The 18410-nt window shown below is 42.5% G+C and overlaps 2 protein-coding genes across 2 annotated transcripts in view; one reads left to right on the top strand and one right to left on the bottom strand.

Annotated features, from left to right (window-relative positions):
- The window catches only part of LOC139911342 (pyruvate dehydrogenase (acetyl-transferring) kinase isozyme 2, mitochondrial-like), a 12809-nt gene extending 1418 nt beyond the window's left edge, over positions 1–11391 (bottom strand). The window contains exons 1-11 of the mRNA XM_071898857.2: positions 11257–11391; positions 9562–9703; positions 6795–6866; positions 5782–5969; positions 4565–4654; positions 3628–3705; positions 3355–3431; positions 2855–2953; positions 739–849; positions 544–657; positions 1–164 (exon numbers count right to left, since the gene is read on the bottom strand). The exon at positions 1–164 is cut by the window's left edge and continues 1418 nt beyond it. Of these exons, the coding sequence (XP_071754958.1) occupies positions 21–164; positions 544–657; positions 739–849; positions 2855–2953; positions 3355–3431; positions 3628–3705; positions 4565–4654; positions 5782–5969; positions 6795–6866; positions 9562–9703; positions 11257–11386 (1245 nt within the window). The 5' untranslated portion in view covers positions 11387–11391 and the 3' untranslated portion in view covers positions 1–20. The remainder of the gene's footprint in view (positions 165–543; positions 658–738; positions 850–2854; positions 2954–3354; positions 3432–3627; positions 3706–4564; positions 4655–5781; positions 5970–6794; positions 6867–9561; positions 9704–11256) is intronic.
- The window catches only part of LOC139911338 (uncharacterized), a 279947-nt gene that overhangs the window by 61440 nt on the left and 200097 nt on the right, over positions 1–18410 (top strand). The gene's annotated exons all lie outside the window — the stretch shown is intronic.

Here is an 18410-nt window from a genome sequence, read left to right as displayed (position 1 = left end):
GGTCAGCGGTTGTGACCTCATCACTTGGCGGGGCGGTAGATGGCGAGGTCCAGCGGCTCCTTGGAGGGAACGCACCAATCATCTGCCTCCAAACTCAGCTTGTAGTGACGCAGAGCGGTCTGGTTAAAGACCGGCAGCCGCTCCACCGAGTCTGTAGACAAGGCCTGGAGAGAGAGAGAGAGAGAGAGAGAGAGAGAGAGAGAGAGAGAGAGAGAGAGAGAGAGAGGGAGGGAGAGAGATAGAGTTAGAGATTTGTAGTATAGTTTACCATTACATGTGTGTGTCACATGGTGTGTGTCATGTCAAAGGTGAAGGAGGCTCTGTGTGTGTGTGTGTGTGTGTGCGTGTGTGTGTGCGTGTGTGTGTGTGTGTGTGTGTGTGTGATGGCTACACTGTCACGTATGCTACACTTTATCTTATTAGACTATCAGGACATCCTTAAGATAATTAAATATCATATCGAACTGTGTGGGTGTGTATGTGGGTGTGTATGTGTGTGTGTGTGTGTGTGTGTGTGTGTGTGTGTGTGTGTGTGTGTGTTACCTTCATGTGTATGACAGCGTCAGTGCCGTAACCCTCCATGGAGTAGAGCTGTAAGTCGCCCTGGAAGTAGCGAGCGTAGAGACGAGAGATGGGCAGACCGTAGCCGAATCCAGCCTGCACACACACACACACACACACGTTAGCTCTCTTTCAATACCGTGTGTGTGTGTGTGTGTGTGTGTGTGTGCTGCTCACCAGTGGGGCTCTGTGCTTGTCTCCTATGCAGGGTCGGGGAGCTGTGGAGTACATGTAGCTGAACAGATGCTCTGTCTTCCTGAAGGGAACGCCACCGCCTCTATCACTCATCTGCAGAGAGAGAGAGAGAGAGAGAGAGAGAGAGAGAGGAAAAGGTTAATCAAGAGTAAGTTCCCTACTATTCTTCAACCTATTTCCAGTTCATGAAAGCTTTAAAGCCACTTTAAAACGTACCATCATTTGGTTTAACTTAATGCTATCAATTGTTCTGCAAGAGTAGAAGTTCAAATTTGTCTGTGTTTGTTGGTGTGTGTGTGTGTGTGTGTGTGTCTCCAACTCCTCCACAATAGCCACATTCAGTTTTTCCACCACCACCAATTATGGGAAAGGTCGGGGATATCAACCAATAGCGCGCTGAGTTAATCCCGGCTAAATATGGATATGTGGTGTGCTGGGAGCCAATGACGTTAATGAATGAGCTGGTATCTGGGCGGACTGTGATTCTTTGATGATAATAAGGGTTTATAGGGTTTAGGTAACCTAATTAACAGAGTTAGACAGAGGTGAATTGGGGCAAAGAGAACAACTGTGCAAAACTATGTCATGTTATGGGACAAGTGGAGAAAAAATCCTTTCTACCCTTTCACCATGGCTTTCATTTCTTGAAAAAGCTTGTTGTGGTGTGGCTGTAGATCCATTCAGTAACGTTCTCAGTAAAAGTGAATAGTGTGATAAGGTGGATTTGGTTACTGTGACACAGTAAACTGTCTTGTCTTTAGCCCTAGTCTCTACTCCAAAACACTCTGAGTTGTAGCTTGAGAAGAGTCAGCTCAGTTAACCTGAACAAACTGTTAGCTAGCTAACTAGCCGGCAAACACACTGATGTTAATGTGAACACGCTAACGCTAGCTGCTACTAGATACGTTAGCTAGTGTGCTAATCGGATGTGTTAACAACAAGACAGTGATGTTAGCTGACCAGATACTATGGTTAGCTAGCTAACAAGCTGACATTATCTAAACACTAAATCAATCAGATGGATCAGTGATGAAATGATCAGTTCAGTCAGAAACAGACAGTCTGTTCAATTCTGTTGAGACGACAGAAACACAGTCAGCTGTTCACAGAGCTGAGGACCTCCAAGATGGCTGTGGTCTCTCTTATTCTGTCAGTGTCAGATAAACGGCTAAAATGTAAAATCAAACACCTTTTCTTCACAACAAGCTGTTGGTCGTTTGGTCAAGAACTTTTGAATCTGTTTGAGCACCAAAGAGGTTTCAGTGAGAACAGGGAGGATTGTTGTAGCTTAAAGGGTCAGGAGGTTTTGTTTGACTATTTTTAGGTATTTCACTCAACTAGAGCCAAGAGATTAGAGGAGTGGGCTTGTGGCCATAAGGCTGCCGGTTTGGATCCCTGGACTGGACAAGGATGGAAGTTATTCTGGGATTTAATAGCCACTGTTGCCTTCTAGTCAAAGGAAGTAGTCGATTGCCTTCTTCTTCACCTCCATTTGTAGCTTTTATGATATTCTATGGATCCTGAAGGGGGTTAAGATGGTTCCCTGACATAAAATTCCAGGACTTTTCTGTGACTTTCCACAACTATGTCAGAGCACTTCCATGACCTGAAAATGTTGAAAAGTTGTTTCCACTCCGTTTGGGCTGGAAATCATCTAATGCAATGAATGTTAGAAGAAGTTGGAAAATACATTCTGCTGAAGTGACCCGTTTGTAAAATTCCCTCATATTCCCAGAGAATTTATCAAATTCCCTGACTTTCCCTGTCTGGAATACACCTCTTAAAATTCCATGACATTCCTGAAATGTATATTTTTTGCCTGTCTCCCCTCGACAGGGAGGTGAAAGGTTACGGTCAGGCGCAGGTAGGGGTTCGGTGCCTTGCTTATGGACACTTCAGACACTTAGGTTGATGAGGGATCGAACCTGGGACTTTCTGGTTACAGGACAAAGGCCAACCTGCCGTCCAACCTGTAAACCTCAAAATCTCTGGGCAAAGACTAGGCAAAATTCCCTGTTGCTTTTCCCCTGCGCTTGAGACACCAATCAGACCTCTTGCTTCAGCACCGCTGCGATTGGCCGTCAGAGCCGTCACTCACCTTGATGGACAGGTCTTCTCCACCGAGGGCGACCATGACTCTGATGGGTGGGAGGGTCCTGCTGGCCTCGTGGTTCTCAATGGTGGCTCTCATAGCGTTCTGCGGAGCGGAGGCAGAGGTTTAGAGGCCGGTGGGAAGCTGCGAGGGTCGGACCCAAATATTGCAGATTTGCCGACATATTGGGTTTTATTGGCCTTTTATTAAAAATCAGACATCGGCCAGTTAGCTCCCGTATGAAGGAGGTTCCTCTCTGACCACAGATAGTGAAAAAGTTTGAATTATTATTGATTATTATTATTTTGCAATGGTGGAAGTAACTAATTACATTTACTCCAGTTACTGTTATTGAGTAGCTTTTTTGTGTACTTGTACTTTTAAAAAATATTTTTTTAAAGTCAGTAATTTTACTTTTACTTAAGTACATTTTTACTGAAGTATTGCACTTCACTACAACCGTTATCATTCGAACCCTAGCCGGTCGTATGTGGGTGTAACATTACCTTGAAGAGTTCAAAGATCATGTGGTAGAGGTGGGAGGGGATGTAGGAGATCTGGATGGGCTCTCTGATGCTGTTGGCTGGGAGAGGAAAAAAAATAAAGTCAACACTTTAGAGAAACACACACACACACACACACAGCAATGACTAGAAGAGTCTGTGTGTGTTTTGTGGCTTGCTAAATTGCTCAATATTTCCCTGTTGTATGGCTAAAAATAATCATCTGTAAAAGAGGTTTTCAGGAAGAGTGTGTGTGTGTGTGTGTGTGTGTCTCACCGTTCATCTGCCTCAGCTCTAGCTCTGGTGCTCCCAGGTAATACTGCTCACACAGCAACTTAGCACTCTCAAAGGCATCTAGAGAGAGAGAGAGAGAGAGAGAGAGAGAGAGGGAGAGAGAGGAGATAGGTAAAGGTGAATGAGAAAAAAACAGCTCTATTCTTTGCCCTGTAAAGATATGATATAACTAACATAAAGATAAACAGATAAGATAAATAAAACTTTGCAGTAGGTGTAAACGCTGCGGCTGATAAGCGCTTTGTGTCACAACCAGCAGCTCCGAGTCTCAGTGTGTAAACAAACTGGGTTAGCAGTCCTCTAGCACTGTCCCATTAATCTAACTGGCTCATTTTTTTTAGGCATTTTATTGACAGAGATAGTGTGAGAGAGAGACAGGAAGGTACGGGAGAGAGAGAGGGGAGGACATGCAGCAAATGACTGCGGGCTGGATTCGAACTCGGGTCGCTGCGGGAAGGACTGAGCCTTATATGGTACGCGCTCTCCTCGGTGAGCCACCGGGGCGCCCTCTAATTGGCTCATTTAATACATTTGAGGAGTTTGGTTCCACGGTAAGAGATCCACCATCTGAAAAAGCGCCAACTACTCTGACAAAATTATCTGACAAAAATACACAACATGAAACCAAATGACGGCACTTTTTAAAGGACAAGTTTTGGTCGACTAAATGAGACACTTTGACAGACTGGACGGCTTCCAGAAGCATCATATCCATCAAACTTCTGGCCGATAAGACTTAAAGTCACAATGAAAAAGGCATTTCGAGAGCATCTTGCTTCCATAATGTGATGTATTTCCTGTAGAAACAGGATGTTGGGGCGGGACATAAAGCAGGCAGGGATCATTCAAAGTGATATATCAGTCTATCCACCAACCTCTGACCTCCTCCTCTCTCTCTCTCTCCCCACCTCCTCCTTACCTCGCACGACCTCCGTTACGTCACACATGGAGTCGATACAGCCAATGGTGTTGGGGTGGACGGGGTTTGTGTTGCCGTCGAATATGAGAGCTGCAGGGAGGGAGAGAGAGAGAGAGAGAGAGAAAGAGAGAGAGAGTCAGTCTGAGCTGCAGCTGTCTGGTTTCTCTGATTCATTTTCATTTCTTTCTGCTACCTTTGCATTTGTATTTTTTGCTGCTGTTTGCTGGCTTTGTAACTTTGTTTTGCAAAGTGCTATACGAGTACTGTTAATTATTATTATCATTATTATTATTATTATCATTATTATTAATAATAGCAATTACTTATTTTTGCCTACTCAGCAGGTGTAGAGTCGCTGAGTTTTGAGCTGATACTGTGCAGCATGCAGGTCTCACTCAGCAGGTATAACAGAATTTATGTATTTGAATAAAGTGATTGCCTTATTATTGATTGTCTGATTTACAAATTTGATGGCAAATATGAATTTGAATTTGTTGACTTTGCTTTGGCAATAAGGACTTTAGTATTTCCTGCCAGTAAAGCACCTTTGAACTGATACTAACCAAACTGAATTGTCTACAGTCTCTATTCCAGCCTGTCTCTGCCAGTCATTATATAACCTGCTGGCAGCGGCCGGTTACATTATGTAACCCGCCGGCTGATTTGGCAGTGCCAGGAGCGAGCAGGAGAGCAAGGTTTGGATGGAGATCAGGCTGACAGAGCGACAACCAGCCAGCGGGAAATAAGCCGCAGGGTCAACTAGTTACCGCTCTGTCAGAGTGAGTTGGAAGTGTGTGTTTGGTTGGAAATACAGGTGTACAGACAGGTGTTATGGTTTGAGTGCGTGTGTGTGAGAGGGAGAACCTGCTCAGCTTGCCAACGTTTTGATACGGATTGGTTTTCAAGAGTTTAACTATGAGATTTTAAAAGTTTCACCTTATGTATGTATGTGTTTATGCGTGTGTGTGTGTGTGTGAGAGAGAGAGAGAACCTGCTCAACAATGAGCCTTTTTTATATTGAATGAGTTTTACTAGAAAGGTTTCATGTTGTTATCTTACAGTATCTCTGTGTGTGCACGCAACGTTTTGAAACTGATTGGTTTTCAAGTTCCACTATGATGAGATTATGAAAGTTTCATCTTATGTATGTATGCGTGTGTGCATACATGTATATGTGTGTGTGTGTGTGTGTGTGTGTGTGTGTGCATGCGGCTCACTGTGCTGGTTGATGAGCATGCGGATGGAGATGCGGCTGGTGTAGAAGCGGTCCAGGAAGTACTGGATGTTGTGGTCGGTGGCGGCGTCCTGCTGGCCGAAGGCGTCTTTGTACTCGATGACTCCCTGAGCCAAGGTGGGGACGACCTCGTTGTGACGGTTCCTGATCGCCTCCAGCGCCTCCACAAACCTGGGAGTGGGGGGGCAAACAAACATACATGTATTACATACCTACAAAATACATACATATACAATAACAAATACAATAACAGACGTACAAAATAAATGCAAAATATACACATATGCTTACAAACTTACAAAAAAAACCCAGAAGAAAAATATTACAAATACAAAATTTGAAATAAAATTGAGAAAAATGTTAAATATATTTAGAGTTTGATTAGCAATAAAGCAATGCATTTCTTAGCCAGAAGTCCTTTAGTCATCAATACATTGAGGAACAGGTAGTAATATTTTCTAAGAAGTTGTTGTAATATTTTAAAGTCTGAACGGCGTCGACAGCTTAAACTGAAAGTAGTTACACTGCAAAAATTTGGTGGAAGAATAATATATAATAATAAAGAAGTAAATAAGAGTGCATAAGTGTGACTTGCTGAAGCAAGCACACTAATAATAACAACAAATCAGAAGTAAAAAAATAATAACATATGTAATAGTATGTAAATAATCATAAATAAAATGAACAGGTCGAGCAAGAAAACAAAAAGGGAGGCAACAAAATATTTATACTTATAAGTATTGGGGAAGAAATAGATGAAAAAGTAGACAGAGTATAGACAGAATGGGGGATGATCAGGTGGTTCAGGTGGATAATTAATGGACTCCAGGTTACAAATGATCATTTATGTTTTGACTAAGTGTCAACCTGTTCAAACATCCTCTAATGTAGAACAACACAGGCGCCGATGACTAAATAACCGCTCTTTCCTTTATTCCCCAAAACCTTTTGTCCGCAGTCATGTGAGTTTTTAACTTGTTAAGACGTTAAACTCACGTTTCCAGGACTCTCTGGTCGTCTGGGTCCTTGTCCAGAAACTCCAGGATCTCCATCAAGCTCTGGACGTACCTGTGAGAACACAAACAGAGAACAGAAACACAGAATTAACCAAGGGAAAGAAAGTAGGTGAGAGAAGGGAGTGGAAATTTGACTCAGGGAGGAGAGGAAGCAGCGAGAGAAGGATTTCTGCTGCTGTGATCCTCCGGCTGGTTTTCTTTGGTCTGAACCAGAGTGGAAAAGTTCACTTTGTTGTATTTTTCTATTTGGTTTGTTTAGGTTCAAACTGACCAATTACAAGCCAACCAGGGCTTGTAAACAAAAGTCACATGACTCACAAGCAGCTCGTTTATCGGAGCTTTAACCTGTCATCCCGTCAGGTTAGAGATCAAAACAAATCTGACTCCACTTCCTGTACCTTTATCTAACATGATGGACTTGTCTGTCTCTTCTTCTGTGGTGTTCATACCAGTTAAGAACACATGAAGAAATAGCTGAATATGAGCATCAGTCCAGACTTCATTTTGTTCTGCTAGGCTTTCCGAGGATGAGGAACTGCATTCGTCTCCTTCTACCCATAATCCCTTGCGTTCTGGGGTGGTTTCCTGTAGTCTGTTGGATTAACGAACCGCACTGCAGTTCTCTTGTTAGAGGACTGAGACTCTCTGTGCCGTTATTTGGTGCCACCAGAGTTCAAAGGTCATCTTTCTCACCTGGACAACCCAACCAACTGAACTGGACTGAATGGGACGGACAGCAGAACAGATACACTGTTGCTGGTTGGCTGGCAGTTTTCCAGTGAGTCGTTCTGTGCCAGAGATGCCACCGTACACTGCCCCTGGCCCCCCCTACACACACACACACACACACACACACACACACTAAACCCACCACAGCCTGATGGTAGTATTACTAGCACATTCCGCTGGGCGAGAGAGATAGAAAGACAGATAGAGAGAGAGGAGAATGTAAACAGCTCCATCCATCACCAGTGCTGGTGTGTGTGTGTGTGTGTGTGTGTGTGTGTGTGTGTGTATTGAGTCTCCATTTAAAGTAAATCACTGCAACGTGACACTGGTTTCCTGTCTCTCCCCCAATCGTCTCTCTCTCTCTCGTGTTCTACAGTATTTAATAAAGAAAAAGTACAATAAACAAGTATAATACCAATAATAAATAATAAATAATACGTACAAAGAAATATATTCACAATTTTAAAAATAGATTAAAAATAAAAATATATGAACTAGAAAAAAAATAAAAACTGTAAAAAAGGAAATAGGAATAGAAAAAAAATATTACACTTCAGAATATTAGGGAACTTACTCTAGATAAACCTTTATCCCCTCTCTTCTCTCTCTCTGTCTCTCTCTCTCTCTCTCTCTCTCCATTCCCTCCATAACTAACCAGACAATCACTAGCAGCAGCCCGCTGATCAATTAGCAGGATTAGCAGTTTGCTGTTTGTCAATAAAATCCCAAACCGTTCCTCATTCTTATTATATCGCTGTCTTGTTTTCCAAGCTGGTATTCAGTTATTAATCGGTTATTATCAATTCAGCTGTTCAGTTAATAGAACCTGCGAATCATCAAGACAGTTGCAGTGATTCAGTAGGAAAACCCTGACTATGATTTTGTTGCGTTCAGGGGTCCAGTGGGTTTGGTGACTCCTGGGCTCCTGAAACCCGCTGTGAACATTTCATGGATCTCTGAAAAGTCCAGCAGTGAGGAAAAGAAGGCCTGCGTTCTCACTGACGCCTGTGTAGATGTGAAACCCTACGGTGGGGTTTGTACAGGTCTCAAAGGCTCACGAGACTCATTCAACACATACAGAGCATGGAGAGTCACAGGGAAAGAGCACCGCAAGCCACTTCCATCTCAACACGTCTTTTTATTCAGTCGGGACAGTCCTAAACTCTTTCTGATTATTCTCGAAACAAGCGAGGAAACCCTCCGGTGTGGTGAGAAATCATTTCCTGCGAACATTTCCTAGAAAGTTCCTAGAAACAGAGAGGACGTTATGTTGAAAACCTCGTTCGGCCACGCCTCCGCCCTGCTCCCCTCTGCATAAACAGTTCACTACTTCGTGCTTTTATCATTTCAACATCTGCAGGATCCGGTCTGTAAAAGTGTCTCGTTTAGTGATCGAAGGACCGAAGGACCGATCTTCAAAAAACGTCCGTGCTTTAGTTGAGCTGCTCTGACATCAGCGGCTCTGTAACGGCAGAATGTGACTTCGTGTTTGTGACTAAACTTGGAGCGGGGAAGCTGCTGTGTTGAACATGCCGTTCCACTTCTGCTGCAACAACATGCAGGAGGAGGAGGGGGGGGGGGGGGGGGGGGGGGTAGGAGCGGGAACTGGGACAAAGTTCAGCTGCTCTCCTCCTCCCCCTCCTCTCTCTCTCTCTCTCTCTCTCCTCCCAGCCAGCCTGCTGTAACAACAACAATAATATCTATAGTAATATCTTTAGCCTGGAAACTGAACCAGATCCCTGCTAATGTAAGACACCAGTCAGTCAATCAGTCAGTCAGTCAGTCAGTCAGTCAGTCTTTAAACCTGTCAGTAAACAAGTCAGTCAAATATTCAGCCAGTCAGTAAACCAGTCAGTCAGTCGGTCAGTAGAGCAGCAGCAACTTATTCTGATGCTGCTGCCAAACTGCAAACTGAAGCGGTAAACAACTTTACTGTAACCTAACCCCCCCCCCCCACACACACACACACACACACACACACACACACACACACACACACACACACACCCCTCTCTCACCAGCTGTGGACGAGCTGGACGGGGGGCGTGGCCAGCAGCCGGACGGGCAGCAGGTTGATCTCCTTCATGATGTTGGACAGACGGACAGGAAGCTCCTGACGGAGGAAGACGAACGACGTCCGCTCACAGGCGTTGGTCGAGCCTGGAGGACAGAACAGAGTAGAGTAGAGTAGAGTAGAGTAGAATAGAATAGAATAGAATGGGGTTACAATTAGATGCAAGAGGAACCAAAACAATATACTATACTGGACATAAAATATGTTAGAAATGGCTGACTGGCATCATGAGAAGAAAATCATCATCTTCGTCATCATCATCATCATCATCATACATCCAACCAGTCATGCCTACATCAAATCATCATCATAACACAAACAACACTGATATGAAGAAAAATCAATTCATCCAAAATATTTTTTTGGATACCAGGAGGTCAGCAGTGGAATAAGCTTCAGTTCCCAGATCACCAATCCCTGCCTTCAAGTGCTGTCGGAAAAATCGGAAAAACAAATTTCGGAGAGTCGGAGAAAATGCTGCCGCAACGATGACCTTTGACCTCCTCAACATGGAGGAACAGGAGGAACTGTTGTCAGTCAACATTAAGAAAACGCTTCTATACAACATATAAATACTAACATTTATATATAGGCTGCTATACTGACATTTGTTTAAATGGAGTTTGTTAAATTAGCTCGTCGTTTGTTTATAGTTTGTCTTGACTAAATCGCACGTGAAAGCAACGCTATATTTAGCAGCTGCCTGGGAAGACCTGGATGACGGACTTTCCCAGCAGAACCTGAACGCAAAAAATATTACAAGGATCCACTACTAAGGAGGCCAAGGGTCAAAGGTCAGACACAACTGATTACCTGCTGGTTATGTCACCCAGCAATGATTTACTGTAACACAGAGATTAGGACAGAAAGAGAGAGAAAGAAAGATAGAAAGAAAGAAAGAAAAAAGAGAGAAATAGAAAGAAAGGAAGGAAGAAAGACAGAAGACAGAAAGAGACAAAGCATTAAAAAAGAAACAAAGAAAATAGAAAGTAACTGAGGAAGGAAGAAAGAAAGAAAGAAAGAAAAAGGAAAGAGACAAAGAAAGAAAGACAGAAAGAAAGATAGAAAGAAAGAAAGAAAAAAGAGAGAAATAGAAAGAAAGGAAGGAAGAAAGACAGAAGACAGAAAGAGACAAAGCATTAAAAAAGAAACAAAGAAAATAGAAAGTAACTGAGGAAGGAAGAAAGAAAGAAAGAAAGAGACAAAGAAAGAAAGAAAAAAGAAAGAAAGAAAGAAAGAAAAGAACAGACGGATTTAACACACACAGTATAAAGGCAGGCTGTTATTTTGCTCAGTATAAACAAACCAGTCAATCAGCTGTAACTGAACAGTGTGACGTCATCTCTGCAGCTTGTCCATCAGTCTGTCTGCAAGTCTCAACACATCCAACTGAAGTCTTTTAAGACCTGATTAATGACACGTGAGACCAAATGCGTTAATAAAATGAACGTGAAAGCGATTACACCGAGCAGAGTCACACTGAGTCTGTATGATGATGATGATGATGATGATGATGATGAACTCTGAAGACTTCCAAGACTCAAATGAAGGCTTAAAACGCGTTATGTGACCGTATTGAGGACCTTGAATATAACTCAGCACGTGTCCATCACGTCTGACGCGGTGCTTTTTCACTCACCGAAGTCGAGGAACTGCTTCATGGAGAGAGGAGAGGGGGAGAACTTGGAGAAATGGTCGATGTGTTTGGGAACGTTGGCCAGAGCCGCGTTCTTCATCAGGAAGCGCACGAACTTCATTTTACTAGTCATCCTCCAAAAAAAATATTAAAAATAAAATAACAATCCTCCGCTGGGGGAAAAGATGCAGTAAAGTCGAGTAGATGAGAGAGAGTGATATTGTTGGTAAGTCTGCAGCTCCGCACACACACACACACTGTACTAATACACCGCCTCAGCCAATGGGAGGGCGCGGTGGGCGGCAGCCAGCCAATGGGATTCCTAGAATCCCACCTACTTCTACTGTAGGGAGATGGTAAACAAGACGAAGCTTGTGTGCGTGTGTGCGTCTGCGTGTGTGTATGTGTGTGTGTGTATGTGTGTGTAGGTGTGTGTGTGTGTGTGTGTGTGTGTGAGCGGGTCATACATAACGTTTCCACCCGCTGACTAACAGCCTGGATGGAAAGTGACAGTGTGTCAACTTTATCATCTGTAAACACACACTGATCCCTGTCTTCAGTACAATACTAATAACATGAAGAACATGAATAATGTTAATAATAATAATAATAATAATAATAATAATAATAATAATAATAATAATGCCAGTAATATCAATAATAACATTAACAATACCATTATTATTATTATTATTATTATTATTTTACCACTGATACCTCCATCACTACTATACTACTACTATTACTACTAACACTAGTGCTAGTAATACAAGATGTAATACTACAACTGCTACTACTACCACCACCAACTATTCTATTCTATTCTATTCTATTTTGTTTTATTGTATTTTATTCTGTTCTATTATATTCTATTGTACTCTATTCTATCAGATTCTATTCTATCAGATTATTTGTTCTACTGTCTCTACTTCTCATCTGTTCAGTTGCAGTTAGTTGTTGTTTTGTTTGTTTCATTACATGTTCCCTTACCTCAACCACACACACACACACACACACACACACACACACACACACACACACACACACACACACGCTATATACTGTACACACTCACAAATAGATGTGGTTCAGTTAGGGAAGAGTGAGCACACTGTACCAATAACAAGGTCAAATACAGGTGAGAGAGCGAGAGAGACAGAGAGAGAGAGAGAGCGAGAGAGAGAGACAGAGAGAGAGAGAGAGAGAGAGAGAGAGAGAGAGAGAGGTGTATTAATGGTCAGTGAATAAACAGCAGCAGTCACACCACATTGATTATGTCACCGCATTCCACAGCTGTGTGTGTGTGTGTGTGTGTGTGTGTGTGTGTGTGTGTGTGTGTGTGCGTGCTGGTACTTCTATCCTTGTGAGAACCAGTTTGAATTTTTAAACCTCCAGTGTCAGGACATTTTTGTGAAATGAGGTCATTTTTATTTTTGAGGTTGTTTTTATTTTTTATGTTGTTTTTACTGCTTATTTAATTCTCTCTTTTTTCTTTTTCCCTGCTGTGTTCTGTTTCTAGTTGCTGCAGCAAGAACTACATTTCCCCACGTGATCAATAAAGTTTAATCAAAGCTGCTAGGCTACAAACAACAATAGGCAGGAAGTAATCCCCACACTGGGACATTTTTTTGAATATGTTAATATGTCAAAATCTCCGCAATATTAATAGCGCCATTGCTCCGCTGTTTGCTTTTTTAAAATAATTTTTCAGCCACAAGCATCAGACCAATGAGATGAACTCTGAGGCTGGAGGGCGTGGCTTCAGGTTGTCAATCATCCTCTATCTCCTCCCCTCATCGCCACTGAGTTCATATTTTCATATTTTATTTGTCGTCACTGGAGCTGGAGCTTGATTTCTTAACACAGATGAAAAACCCTCTTGTGGGCCGACAGCGGCTTCAAGTCACCGCTGAAAAAGTTCAAACTCAAACGGCCGATTTGTTTTTTTCAAACCTGGTTGAGATCTGCAGACAGCGACTTTAGGGTCCGGGTTAAAGGATAATTCCACCGTTGAGTTTCTGCTCATTTCCTGCCTTCCCTCCCTGTTCTCCATCTCTGCAGGTGCTTTCATCACGTCAGGAGATCTTTGATATTTTTCCTTCGTTTAGTTGTGTTTCACAGTAAATATTCGGAAACAAACTCTGTCTAAATGTTAGAGTTCCTCCCAGTAAAGAAGAGAGCAGCAGTTGTCAGCATGCATGCTTGTCATGTTTTTACCGAGAAATACCACAATTTACAACTACTATTTACATTAAAAGCAAACATGAATTTATATACTGTACAGAAATATCAATTATCATTAGCCACTCAAACACGCTACAAACTTTGCAGTATGCATTGTGTTTTTGTGTGTGTGTGTGTGTGTGTGTGTGTACCCTGTTTACTCATCTACAGCTACATGAGAGACGTGACCAGACAGACAGACAGACAGACAGACAGACAGACAGACAGACAGACAGGGTACAGATTAAAGGGATAGTCTGTGTAATATGTACTGATAATCGGCTGTGATGCTGGAACTCAGGTTAATGTTTCACCCGTCTGTTGAAACAAAACGCTGCAGTGAGCGACTCAAACTTTCTCTACAGGACTGCAGAACAGTGTGAAATTGAACTAGTGCAGCTTTAAAGTGATAATCTGTAACATTTTCATATTAACAAATGTCCCATTTGCTACTCTCTGTTATTTTAATTCATGCGTTTTACGTTTCCAGTTTGTTTGGAATCAACAGAAGAAGAATTGGCTGAACAGACAAAGAAAAGAGAAACTCAAACTGCATCAACATGAAACCCAAGCTCCGCCCACACTGTTTGATTGACAGGTGGTCATTGACTGAATGACCAAAAAAAATTAGGATTTTGCAGATTGCCACTTGCCAATATGTTTATGTGTAAATTTAGAAACATACATTCTTCTTATTGCTGCTGTTTGGTTTCCTGATAATTCACAGCAGAGGAAACTGAGTTATCCCAATTTCTGAAGACAAGAGAAGAAGTTTTGGAGGCACAATGGAAAAGTTAAAACAACATGTTGTGCAAGAAATTATTAATACAATTCTTAAATTATTAATTAAAGTGTAAGTGAGACTATGGGTCGGTCACTGTGTGTCCGTTCATTTGTTTGTTCATGAATTAATTTGTCCTTCCCTCATTCAGAATTTCATTTGTCTGGTTTTCAGTGGAGAGTTTTAGTGTCCCATGATGCTCTGAATGTTTCAGAGGCTTTTACACCCTGATGAGAAGAAAACTCTGGATGGAAAACACTGAATACTGGGAATTTTTTGACATGAAAATGTAATATCAGACCAAAAAATCAGCTACTGGTGATGTCAGTCTAAAAATATCGGTACCAGCCTTCTGAACAACACCAGCTGTTTTACTCTCTCTCTCTCTCTCTCTCTCTCTCTCTCTCTCTCTCTCTCTCTGTGTGTGTTTGGTTGTGGGGATCGAACCTGTGATCCTCCGGCTACAGGACACCTGTCCGTTTGTGTTGCAGCGGGCCGGCAGCAGCAGCTGTCGGCTGTGTGTGTCTTCCGAGAGAGGAACATTCCTCTTCCAGCCGCTCACCTCTTCCTGAAAACACTCTCGCTCTGTAACCGTACTGAAGGTGTCGGCGGTGCGAGGGTCCCAGTATAGCCTGTTTACAGCCTGGTGGCTCGCTGTGGGTAAGAGGGTGACGACAGGGGGAATGTGTTACAGTTAAGGGTTAGGGTTAGCTGCCTGGACAAACACACACACACACACACAAGTGTTTCCCGGACCAGGATAAGTCAGACTCTAAAATAAACATCTTGAAATTTGTTCTTTTCTTGATGGAACCGTTGCCCAACACGTTGCTCAACTCATTGTCAGAGACGTGACTGTGTTCCTGTTGTTTACAATGGAACACAGTTGATGTTGGATGGGAAACTCTTCAGGGTTGTAAACACTGAAAAATAAACTCACTAAAACCACTGCAGTTCTCACCACTGAGTCCAGCGATGGCTCACCTGTCCGCCAAGCGTAGTTTTTTGAGACGTTTATTCCTGTCGTCTTTCAAATAAAAGTTGTAGAGAACTGGGAAGCTTTGGATGGCCGGAATCAACTTCTCCTCCATTCTGGAGTCACATCTGGGCCTGGAGGTCAAAGTGCAGCGGTGAGACCCTCGCCTCTGGGGTCACATGTGGTCTTGGAGGCCCGGGATCAAATCTCACCAAGCAGCAGCAAGGTAAGGCTTCAGACAAGGTAAGACAAGCTGAGTGACCAATAAAGAATCAACAACATGACAATGCTTAATACATCAAATCAAACATGGAAAAATCCATCCAAAACAAACTAAACCCAACCAAAAATGCCTTCAAACCAAAAATCAAAACAACAAACAAAACCAATACTAAAAAAGCAAGAACCATACAGTAACAACACCATGCAGGTACCTGGTGGTTCAAAAACAAAAGTGGGTTCAACACAAAAACACATCTGTCAGGATCACAGGATCATCAGTGTGTCCTGCTGAAAATAAAGTGACACAATCTGGATCTGAAAGTTCCTATTTCATTGAATAGAAATCTGATCTATTCTACAAAGTACTGCAATCTGAGTAGTTTGAAATAGAAAAATACTGCTTCCACCAGCTTCTACTACTACTACTACATCACAGACACTTCCACAAGGATCATCAGGAACGACACACACACGCGCACACGCGCACACGCGCACACACACACACACACACACACACCCGTATCCATAAACAAGGTTATGTTTCACCTGCCACAGTTACATGGTGGCTGTTTACTGCAGGGTCAGGAGGAACTTCTGCAGGTGTCAGTACTGTACTGTGATGACCACACACACACACACACACACACATTATGTATGACCCGGTCTCTCTCTCACACACACACACACACACACACACACACACACTGCATCTTGGCTAAACTTCCTATACCTAAAATGTCTGAACCATTTACACTAGCATGAGGGTCTAATAAATGGCCTAGTCTCTGTGTGTGTGTGTGTGTGTGTGTGTGTGTGTGTGTGTGTGTGTGGACCGCAGCATTCCTCTGCTGTAGGTAATACAGCTACACATGCAGCAGTGTCGCCCTCTGCTGGTTCAACAGGAGCCTCAACATGAACTCTGCTCTAGAAGCCCTTTTCATTAACTGCAGGTAGATCAGGGTGTCATCTGTTTCCCTGGACAAAAAATATATTGTATAATTTAGAGGAGCATGCGTTAGTGATAATAAGATAAGATAATAGTGAAAATAAACATCATATTCTTCCTACCTGAAGACGTAATTATTGCAAATCTACATCAAATAAATGATTTAAAGGCAGTCTGATGAACCAAACCGCCTGAACTGTCCATGCTGTAACTCTCTCTCTCTCTCTCTCTCTCTCTCTCTCTTTCTCTCTCCTCTTCTCTTTCTCTCTCCCTGTAGTCATGACTGTCACAAGTCGATGCACTGGAGACACACACACACACACACACACACACACACACACACACAACACACACACACACACACAAGCTGTAGCCTCATATCTCAAAATGTACAGCGTATCTGTTGTGTCCTTTTTGGCTCTATAAAGCACTTGGTATCCATGCTGTTTGTTAAACTTGACTTCACACACACACACACACACACACACACACACACACACACACACACACACTGTACATTCCTTATTCTCTTACTTTTTTCTTTTAATTTTTCTTTTCACATCCTGATTATGTAGTGTTTTTTTTTTCCTTTCCTTTTATAATAATAATAATAATAATAATAATAATTATTATTATTATTATCATTATTATTATTATTATTGTTATATTGTTATTATGTCTGGTTTACTTCATTGTCACATATTTTATTGTACTGTTTCTTCATTTTGTCTTTTGTTTTTCAGGTGAGATTTCAATATATAAGGTTTTATCTCACCTGCACAATTTGTTTCACTTGTTATTTTGTTCAATTATTATTATTACAATACAGTTATTATTATTACAATACAATTATTATTATTACAATACAATGCATAACAGTGTCTTGGTCTGAGGTAAATTCAGTTTATTTCAGAGCTGCGGTGAGTGGGCAGGCGGGGTGCCAGTGCCTCTTCGGCAGGGCCGTTGCAGGGATCCAACCCGTGACCTTTGGGTGACAGGACTTTTTTTTTTCGAACCAGTGAGTCACCCTTCCTCGCTTGACGTCATTCCTCCTCTATCATCAGCATCTCTCTCTCTCTCTGTCTGTCCGTCTCGCCGCGGTGACGTCAGCGCAGCAGGAAGTTATTTGTCTCTTCACACGAACACAAGCGGTGGAATGCAGCAGGGCGGACGAGTGGCCGGAAACACCGTCCGGTCGTCAGAAGGTCACAGGTTCGATCCCTGCAGCGAGCCGCCGTGTGTACAGCCAGAAATGACAAGCTTGGCAGGGGATTTTATTTTGTATCTAGACGTATCAACTTTATTTTAGGATATTTTAGTGACGTTATCTCACTGCATGTTGCCGGATAACTTCACTGATTCCAACCATTTTCAATTCCATTATGTCAGTGCGACTTCATGAAATAACCACGAAACGGGGAAATCAATCTCAAAATAAGAAAATTGCGTTAAAGCTGAACTAGGCAGCTTTGCAGTCTGGCGGCCCCAAGTGGCAGCAAGGGATATGTGCATGTTTGCTGCTGAGAAAGTCCGATATCCGGGACTTCCAAGTCGGCTGCTGAACAGCGTTGCTTTCACATGCTACTTCAAACCAGGAAGACAAACCGTAAACAAACATGGACGCCCTGCAGCAGTCAGAGAGAGAGAGAGAGAGAGAGAGAGAGAGAGACACACACACACATGCGCACGCACACACACGCACACACACAATAATACATGGGAGGGGATGGAATTATTTTTCTGTTACATAATTTTTTTTGTTATTTAATAATTTAATTGATGATTAATCTCTTGTTACATGCTTTGGAAATATTGTTTGTTTATGAACTGTCACGCCAATAAAGCACCTTGAACTGAATTGAATTGAATTGAGAGAGAGAGAGAGAGAGAGAGAGAGAGAGAGAGAGAGAGAGAGAGAGCAGTACAGGTGGTTTCCCTGGGGAACTTACCTGTGCACTGGACACCACTTCCCCCCCTCTATGGCAAATGAACAGTGCAATTTGAAAATA

This window comes from Centroberyx gerrardi, chromosome 7 (assembly GCF_048128805.1).
Source record: "Centroberyx gerrardi isolate f3 chromosome 7, fCenGer3.hap1.cur.20231027, whole genome shotgun sequence".
Classification (NCBI taxonomy): domain Eukaryota; kingdom Metazoa; phylum Chordata; class Actinopteri; order Beryciformes; family Berycidae; genus Centroberyx; species Centroberyx gerrardi.
The sequence above is the reverse complement of the archived record's forward strand: the minus strand, read 5'-3'. Positions and strand labels throughout refer to the sequence as shown.